The sequence below is a fragment of the Marmota marmota genome, unplaced genomic scaffold, assembly GCF_001458135.2.
Source record: "Marmota marmota marmota unplaced genomic scaffold, marMar, whole genome shotgun sequence".
Classification (NCBI taxonomy): Eukaryota; Metazoa; Chordata; class Mammalia; order Rodentia; family Sciuridae; genus Marmota; species Marmota marmota.
In genome coordinates, this window is record NW_025999842.1 from 53164471 (window position 1) to 53173995 (window position 9525).

Below are 9525 nucleotides of genomic sequence, written 5' to 3' on the forward strand. Positions count from 1 at the left end.
GGGACCACTTAGTGCAACGCCCTCGCTTCCAGATGGGGAGACTGAGGCAGAGAGAGGCGGAGAGCTTTGAGAATGGTTGTTCGACTCGCAAAAGGGACTTTCTTCTGAGACCCAGCGGAGCCTTTCCCAGCGCTCTGTCCTCCTCCCTCGGGGTCTCCCACCCGGTGTCTGGGCTTCCGACCCCTGCCCGGGTTTCGCCGCGTATCGCCCTTCCCCTGGATCCCTTCCTCCGGGAGGGATGGGGGAGCCGCCTGAACCCGAGCCGGAGTCCAACCCTGGACTGAGCCGGAAGGAGGGGGTCGTGAACTTCCTTGGGTCACGCGGGCTGGAATGGGGGAGGGATGGCAGAGAAACTTGGGATCCTGGGGTTGGTTTGGGGTGTCGGGGCTGCTGGTGCGGGGCCGAGGGGGCCCACCTGGGACCCAGGTGCGGGCGGGGTTTAGGAGACAGAGCAACGTACGAACCGAACACTCATTCCGAGGAGGGTCAGGAGGGAGGCGATTTTCGCCCAGCGCCTGGCACGCTCGGTTAGAGGTCACTAGCCGGTGCCACCTCTCCATTCTGGTCGCGCAGGGGTTGGGGGTAGAGGTACAATGTACCTGGATGACCTCGGCGTCTGCTCAGGGAAGCCACAAGTATCTACCCTGAGAACATCTGCGCTCTTGGTGGCCTTTGTCAGAGGGGTGACCCGGAGACCTGTCAGGGAAGTTGCCGAGGCATAGTGGGCATCTATATAGGCACTCGGGAAATCCGTGCGCAGAGCTTGAGTATTAATTCCGTCTATTTTCCGACCCGACGCGTTGCCCATTGGATACCCACCCGCGCCAACCCGGTGTCTTCTCTCTTTCCTTCCTGCGCTGGCTTTGCCATCCTCTTGGTGCGCTACAGGAGCGGGCGACCTGACGGGAGACCCCATCGGGTACGTAACGGGTGTGCTAGCGGTGCTAGTGCACGCCGCCTACCTGGTGCTCATCCAGAAGGCGAGCGCAGACACAGATCATGGGCCGCTCACCGCGCAGTATGTCATCGCCATCTCTGCCACACCACTGCTGGTGGTCTGCTCTTTCGCCAGCACTGACTCCATCCACGCCTGGGCCTTTCCTGGCTGGAAGGACCCCGCCATGGTCTGCATCTTCGTGGCCTGCATACTGATCGGCTGCGCCATGAACTTCACCACTCTACACTGCACCTACATCAACTCAGCCGTGACCACCAGCTTCGTGGGCGTGGTGAAAAGCATCGCCACCATCACGGTGGGCATGGTGGCTTTCAGCGATGTGGAGCCCACCTCTCTGTTCATTGCCGGTGTCGTGGTAAACACCCTGGGCTCCATCATTTACTGTGTGGCCAAATTCATGGAGACCAGAAGGCAAAGCAACTATGAGGACCTGGAGTCGCAGCCCCAGGGAGAGGAAACGCAGCCAAGTGGAGACCAGCTGCCTTTCGTGATGGAAGAGCTTCCCGGGGAGGGTGGAAATGGGGGGACAGAGGGTGGGGAGGAAGCAGGTGTCTTCACTCAGCAGAGTGGACCAGAGTTGAGGGGCAGCCCCCGAGGGGTCCCACTGGTGGCTAGGAGCTCAAAGATCTCAGACACCTCTGAAGAAGGGAGTAAAAGGTCCTTAAAAGACGCTTACCTGGAAGTGTGGAGGTTAGTTAGGGGAACCAAGTATATGAAGAAGGATTATTTGATAGAAAATGAGGAGTTACCCAGTCCTTGAGAAGGACATGCACGTATGTACACATGTACATACAGCTATTTTATATGTTAAAAATAATATATTTTAATGAGGGGCCTCCCAGCTTTATTCTTTAAGGAGTGGTTAAGGAAAGCAAAGAAAGAAGTTCAAAGGACCTACAGCAACAAAATTAGCACCTACGTGAATTATTTAGCATGACTGAGGCATCACAGAGAAAAAAACATGTGAAGGTGCTTAACAAAGTGAAACAGCACTTTCAGCTTCAAACTCCTGGCACACTTAGTTATTTATTTTTGTCTTTATAACCATAACCAAAAATCTGCATGTATCAAGAGTCCCTCAACACCCTCTCCAAAGATGGAGCATAGAAATGATGACAGCACTTACTGAGTTCAAAGATTACATTCAGGGGCACACTTTTGGTGATAAGACTAGTTTCTATTATCAGCTAGGCAGAGTATAGTGTTAAAAGGACAATGTAAATACACTAGATTGATATTTACTGTTTAGAGTCATCTGAAATATTATGTTTACTCTAATTTTTCTTCACTGGTTTAAAAAAATTAGTATTCTAATGTTCTATTAAATATTAGTGGAAAATGTTGAAGCTATTTTGAAACTATGAGTTCTTAGCTTTATGATTATGAAGTCTAGTAATTACAAAAATATTTAAAATGTTGTTTTGATTCCTGGCTTTATAGTATTTATTCTTGAATGCCACAACCTTTTTAAAAGCCAGTTTTACTGTGTAATATTTTTTCAAGCAAATGCAATGGCTGAGATTAAAATACATTTTTGCCTGTAGCCCAGTCAGAAGAGAGACCATGGGTTAAGGCCATCCCAAGTCGCACTGCATATTCCAAATCATGTTACAAAAAGAGCAACTGCTATATTCACATTATGGTATTTTTCTATCTTAAATTTGTCAAAATAAAGTATGAATCTGTATGTTAAAAGATAATATTGTTAGAAATTTGTTTCAGACACACTCATGCTCTCTTGTTGCTGTGTAGTTTGTGTTTGCCTATGATGTGTGGATGTAGTACCTGGTGGGTGGGTGACAGCCCATTGGGAACTCTCTAAATTAACATGGCAGTTTGGCTTAAAACAAAAACAGAAACATTGATAAAGCAAACAAATGTCTCATGCTGAGATATGAAAGTCATTCATGCCAGCTTTCAGTTCACAAGGAGTTTGAGAGAATAAATAGTAGCATCCACCTGTGAAGAGGCCTCCTGTCAACTCCTGTAGGCAAGGTGCTTGACAGTGAGGGCACTCTTATTCACAAGGCTATTTCTGAGGTTCTCAAGACTATGGCGGTTTATGTTTTTCTTCCTTTTCCAAACATAACAACAAAATAAAAAGCAGAAGCCAAAAATGAAGTTCTGGGTCCATGCATTTGGCTCCACGAGTGAGCTACTGAGCAGGTGTGATTGTGGTGCTTTGGATGGGTCCTGAATTACTGATTTTCACAGGGGATTCATTGCTTCTGAAAGTGCCTCTACAAGTCATCGAAGATACAGGAGCCCTCATGTGGCTGCAGTTAGAAGTGGTTAGCCAGAGATAGCACTTTTTAAAAAATAAGCATCAATTTTGACGTCAACATGCTAGAGGGCAATGTCCTGTTGCAATAGTGTGAAACTGAGAATTAATGAAAAGTGGCAAAGTCGAACAAAATATTTTTTTTGTTAATATCACTGTCAAATAAATGAATAGAATGATTGTTTTTCACTGAACAAAATTCCCTTTTGGTTAAAAATGTGAGTTTGCATTTATTGCAGAAAGACTCACTCTTTCTTGCCAATAAACTTGTAGAAGGCTTGTATTAGAGATTTTGAGGAATTAGTGATTATGGGGGTTAGCAAGTCTAAAATCAACAAAGTGGGGAAAACTCAGGCAGAGTCTCCATGCTACAATCTTGAGGCAAAATTCCTCTTCCTTCTGGAAACTCAATCTTTCCTTAAAGACCTTCAATGGACTGAATGAGGCCTGTTTGCCTTATAGAGGATATATGCTTTACTGATTATATTGCAATTTGTCAATACTGAAATGTTAATCGTATCTTTACAATGTTTTCCAGCAACATCTAGACTGCTGTTTAACCAAATAGCCTAGCCAAGTTAGCAAGTGAAAGTAACTGTCACAGACACCTATGGTGGGAGGGGATAGGAGGTGGTATGTTAAGACAAACTCAGGGAGATTCACTTCAGGAATTCGTCACATGCTTTTATCTGGACAAAACTTGGGGGTCCCTCATAGAGAAAGTAAGTTAAATGGCAGGCAGTGAGTTGGTGCCTGGGGTTTGACCACAGAACACATGAGTGGGTAACAGGCCTTACCTGGCTTCTGAGTCATTCCTCCATTCTCAGAGCACAGGAGTTCATCAAAAGACTTAGGTGCAGCCTAAGCTCTATGCTCTGGTGAGGCCAGAAGGAGGGCATCACTCTGATGGGACCCCACTGGAAGTCACTCACCATTGTTGCTTGGCTGGCCCAGTCTTTGTGCCCCATTTCTGGCTACTTAGATTCTCCCTTGTTTCTGACGTGACACTCACACCTTGTACTTAACTGGGTCCTTGTCTTGAAGTCTGTTTCTACATCAGTTCTTCAGGATGGGGAGGCTCTGCCTCGTGTTTATCTGTCACTTTTTACCTGGAATGGGTTTCTGAAACAGCTTGTTGTTAGACCAGACTTCTCAGTGCTGGTCCTGCTGTTGATCCTCTCCCTCTGAAGGTTATCTAGCACAGATCAATCAGAAACATTGGGACAATGATTTCCCAGAATGGCACAGATGAGAGGGTGTGTGCATGTTATTGGAGGCTGCTGAGCAGAGCTAAGCAATGACTTAAATTCCTACAAGACCAGCCGTCACTCATTGTCATAGGGTCTAATTCTCTAAATGATTAATAGCAATACTCATGAAGATAAAACTGGGTGAAATTCACAAGTCCTTAATTAACCAAAGACTTTTTTACATTAGAGTTTGGGAGTTTTTTTTTTTTTTTTTGGTACTGGGGATTAAACCATGGAGCCACATCCCTTAACCTATTTTTATTTTGTATTTTGAGACAGAATCAAACTTAAGTTACTGAGGCTGGCTTTGAACTTGCGATCCTCCTGCCTCAGCTCCTGAGCCACTGGGATTATAGGCATGTGCCACTATGTTCAGCTAGATTGATAATTTTTATGGCCCTATCTTCAATTCACTGATTTCTTTCTTGGCCATGTTCAGTGTGCTGATGAGCCCATCAAAGGGACTCTTCATTTCTATCACACTAGTTTTTGTTTTTGTTTTTTAACTTCTAGCATCTCCTTTTGATTCTTATATTTTCTATCACTCTGCTTACATTATCCACCTGCTTTTTGCATGAAAGCCCTCAAAATATTAGTCAGACTTATTTAAAATTCCCTGTCAGATAATTTCAAAACCCAAATCACATCCAAGTCTGGCTTTAATGTTTGCTTTGTCTCTTAGACATTTTTTTTTCCTTGCCATTCAGCATGTCTAATAGTTTTGTTGTTGTCAAAAGCCAGATGATAGGCTGGATAATAGGAACTGAGGCAAAGAGTATGAGGTATCATGTTAGTGTGGCTAGAAATTGGACTCTGGTTAATGCTAGAGGTGACTGTAGGTGCTGAAGACTTCACATTCCTCGAACATCCATGTTTTATCTTTCCACTCTTTCAGCTTCAATCCAGTCATCATACAGAAAGCCTGCTGGTATGATGACAAGGTTGGGAGAGTGTTCTATGAGCTTTAAAAAAATATNAAAAAAAAAAAAAAAAAAAAAAAAATCCTGAGACTCTGTAGACTGTGACGTTGCCCAGAGCTAGAGGTCTGGCTGTGGCAGCCTTGTCTGGGTCCTGCCTGCTGTCTGCTTCCAGTCTGCATAAACACGCCCCTTTTCATGGTTTCCTCCTCCTCTAGTCCTCAGTTCTCTCCCCTGCCATGCAGTCAGCGTCTCACACTCACTGATCCTGTTGACATTCCAGAATGGACCATAGAACTTTCTGAGGAGGTGTAGAAGTGCTTAGACCCTGCTCAGAGGGCTTTGTACAGGACTATGATATTGGAGAACTACAGGGCCCTGGTCTCCCAAGGAATATGACCTTTTGACTTAAATATTGTCTCCATGTTGGAGCAAGGAAGGGAGCTCTAAACTGTGGCTGACCATGTAGAAATATCAAGAAAACCAAAGGGGTGGAAATGTATCTAGTGTGTGAATACAGATACAGACACCTCATCACAATATTTTTGAGCGGAGAGCCCCTTGCCGTTGTCACTATGTGATGTGTCCCCATCCAACCCTCCCATCTTTTCCTAGTCCTGCATTTCAGAACTGCCTGACACATGGTGCTCCCAGCTACCACGTCTAAATTCTCTTGGGAGTGTCTAATGAAGCCCATGGAAGTACTTGCTTGGCCAGAGCAAATCACTACTTTTTTCCTGAAGTTTTGATAGCTATGTATACCTGGTCCCTTCTTCCCCAGCACTAGATAGATTAAGACATAAACCACAGAAACCTTTAGAGTTAGGTTATGTATGGTCCAATCTTCATCTACTCAGGGTGACGTTGGTTGTTGGGGATTGTGTCCCAATTAATATGCCACATTGCCCAAAGAAGAACTAATGAACAAGTATACCCCAGCTTTTCCTACTCATTTGAGTGTAGATATATTCTCAGTTGTCCACTGTATATCTCAACTCATTTATGATTTTTGTCTAAGAGGGCCTCAAAATATGGGTAGATATTTATTCAGTGCATGCATAGATTGAGGGAGAGGCAGGGACTCCTATTCTGCTTTATTTCCAACATCATCCTCCTGTAACATTTGTCTTTTGTTGTGGTGCTGGGGTATGAACCCAGGACCTTACAGATTCTACACACACACTACAGTGAACTGTCCCCCATCCAAACATTTACCTTTAGATTTGGGTTTTATTGTCCATTCACATCTAATGTTATTCTAGATATGGTTGGATTTATTAAGGCCTTTTCATTGCTCTTAATACAAAAAAACTTATATGCATATGGATTTATCTATGGATTTTGTTTTTGTGTTATGATTCCTTGGTCTTTATTATTATGATACTATAGTTTCAAAATGCACATTAGTGTAAAGAAATGACATCTACTTCTTTTGCTTTTACACATCAGAGTTTGTTTATTTTTTAAAAATTTTATATACCCCCCAGTTGAATTTTAGAACTTTTTGCTTTGGTACTTTCTTCATTAAAAGTAAAGCATGATGAAATTTTGCTGGAATAATATTACAGATTAAGTTTGGGGATAACGGTTATCCTTGTAATGACAAGTTTTATCATCTACACTCAATTGTAGTGGGTATAATTCAATCTTTTATGTGCTTCTGTACATTTTTATTTTCTGATATATTTTGCATATTCTTTTAAAAACATTTATACATGTGAAGTATCACATAAATGTTGCATCTGTATAATAAAAAAAAAAAAAAAGAAAGTCACCACCCATTTCTCCCTAATGCCTCCAGTCCCTGGCAATTGCTCTTCTACTTTCTGCCTTTTCAGATTGCTCTTCTCAATCTTCTGCTGGATTCTGTGTTTTACCCAAGGTATTGCTGATGCAAAACTGGCATTGGGAAAACTTACATTGAAAGTCACCTATTGTAACGGCGTTTCCATTAATTGATTGATTGATTTTGCGGTACAGGGAATTGAACCCAGAGCCTTAGGTATGCTGGGCAAATGCTTTACTACTGAGCCCTGGCACTTATAAGACCATTTTAAACATAAAAAAATGGGAAACTTGAAGGTCAATATAAAAAGTCCCTGCTCTTGGAGTTTTTGAATGTTCCTTTCTCCTTGGGTTCTCTCAGAACAGTTCCTTTTCCCTTGGTTACCTATACTCAAATCCTCAGTTCCTCAACTTCTGAATATTTTTTCTTAAGTAGCAACTAGACAGGCTATAACAGTGTTCTTCAAATTCAAAGTGGAACTTCTCCAATATAATCCCTTCACCACTTCCTAGAATGTGGAAAAGACATCACCCCTCTTCTACGCCACCTCACCTGTTAGAGTCTGTAAACAAGTCAGGATGGCGCCTGGCAAAATGCCAGAGGGAGTGGTTTGTGAAGTAACACCAGCGAGCCATTAAGTGTGGAGATTTCTTATTGGTTGACTGATGTATCTAGTTTATGCTAATTAGATAAGCTGTGTGGAATGTATAAATACCCCTCCTGTCCTGCAATAAATGGCTTCCACTCCTGCTGTATCAACACACACAAGTTATTCGTCACCCCCCGGTTATTTTGCTGCAGCCGGACTGCGGCACTCACCAAACTCATAAAACTTTATCTTGGAAAATTTCACATCCAATGCAACGTGGCTTGTCTGCCCACTTGTCTTCTGTTCTCCTCCCCATTCTCCTTTGCACTTGGAAGTTAATTTGTCCTGCAGAACTGAGCCTGTGCTAGGGAAGGTGGGCCAACCCCTGGTGGATGACTTCATTTTCTAGACCAATCACAGTGGACCCACATCTCTTGGTCAGTGATGTGTTTAGGGGCCGGCCTGTAAGCCTTTGCTGCAGGATATGAATGGGTCAGTGTGCTGGAGATGGGGCTCAGGGGCAGTTCTTTGTGGCAAGGAGAGACTCTTAAGAAGAAACTCTGGTGATCTTCTTTGGGTGCAGCTGGTGAGGATGTGATGCCTGAATCTTTGCCACCACGAGAGGACAATTCCAAGGATGAGCAGTACTCTGCGGGTAACCAGGATGGATGAGCTAAGAGTCCAATTCCCTGCACCTTCATGACTTGGCTGAATAAACCACATTGGAGCTTCCAGATCTCTGGTTTGATGGGACAATACATTTCCACTTTAAACTCAGTTTTAGTTGAGCATACTTTCTATTTTTTTTTTTTTTTTTTGGTGCTGATGAACCCAGAGCCTCTTGCAGGCTAAGCATGTATTCTACTACAGAGCTACCTCGCAGCCCACTTCTTAATATTTCTTTATAGAAAGGTAATTAGTAATCTTATACACATAAAGGATTACTTCCTTAAGAGCTAGTTTGGTGATAAATACTAGTCAAACATTCTTTGAAAGGGCAATTCAAATTCTCAGGCCTATCTTCTGAAATTTATCTGAAAGACCAAGATGGACAATCCCCACATTCATCAAGAACTTAAAAAAGGAAACAGACACCTCCTAAAAGTGGGAAAAGACATGAACAGAAAATTTTCAGCAAAGGAAATCAAATGGCTCTTATACATACACATGTCAAGATCCTTCACATCATTTAAATTGTAGGAAAGAACATTAAGATACATTGAAAACAGCTGTGGAGGGTGGGAGACTTTGTGAATGTAACTTTTTGTTTTCGACTTTTTAAAAAAATATATATTTTAGTTGTTGATAGACCTTTATTTTATTTACGTATTTATATGTGGTGCTGAGAATCGAACCCGGTGCCTCACACATACCAGGCAAGTGTGCTACTGCTGAGCCACAGCCATAGCCCTGGGAATGTAACTTTAAAATAATTTTTTTTTTTTTTTAGTTGTAGATGGACACAATACCTTTATTTTATTTATTTATCAGCATCGCCTTTGGAAGGGAGTGGGCTGGTTTCCGTGAGTGAGTTGTTATAAAAAAGCCAGCCTTCCCCTTTTTTTCTTGCTTCCTGTTTTACCATGTAATTTCTCCCACACTTGCTCTCACTGTTGTGATGTCATGATCACAAGACTCTCACCAGAGCCAAGCAGAGATGTCTGTGTCATGCTCTTGAATCTCCAGATTGGTGAGCTACATAAGCTTCTTTTCTTTATAAAGCGTCCAGCTTCAGGTATTTTGT

At 42.9% G+C, this 9525-nt stretch overlaps 1 protein-coding gene across 1 annotated transcript; it reads left to right on the plus strand.

The window, feature by feature from the left end:
- The first annotated feature begins 593 nt into the window (after positions 1–593).
- Positions 594–2621, plus strand: Slc35d3 (solute carrier family 35 member D3). The gene is made up of 2 exons (XM_048800502.1): positions 594–612; positions 769–2621. Exons 1-2 carry the CDS (start codon positions 594–596, stop codon positions 1716–1718), a joined length of 969 nt encoding a protein of 322 aa, XP_048656459.1. The 3' UTR covers positions 1719–2621.
- Positions 2622–9525: the final 6904 nt, after the last annotated feature.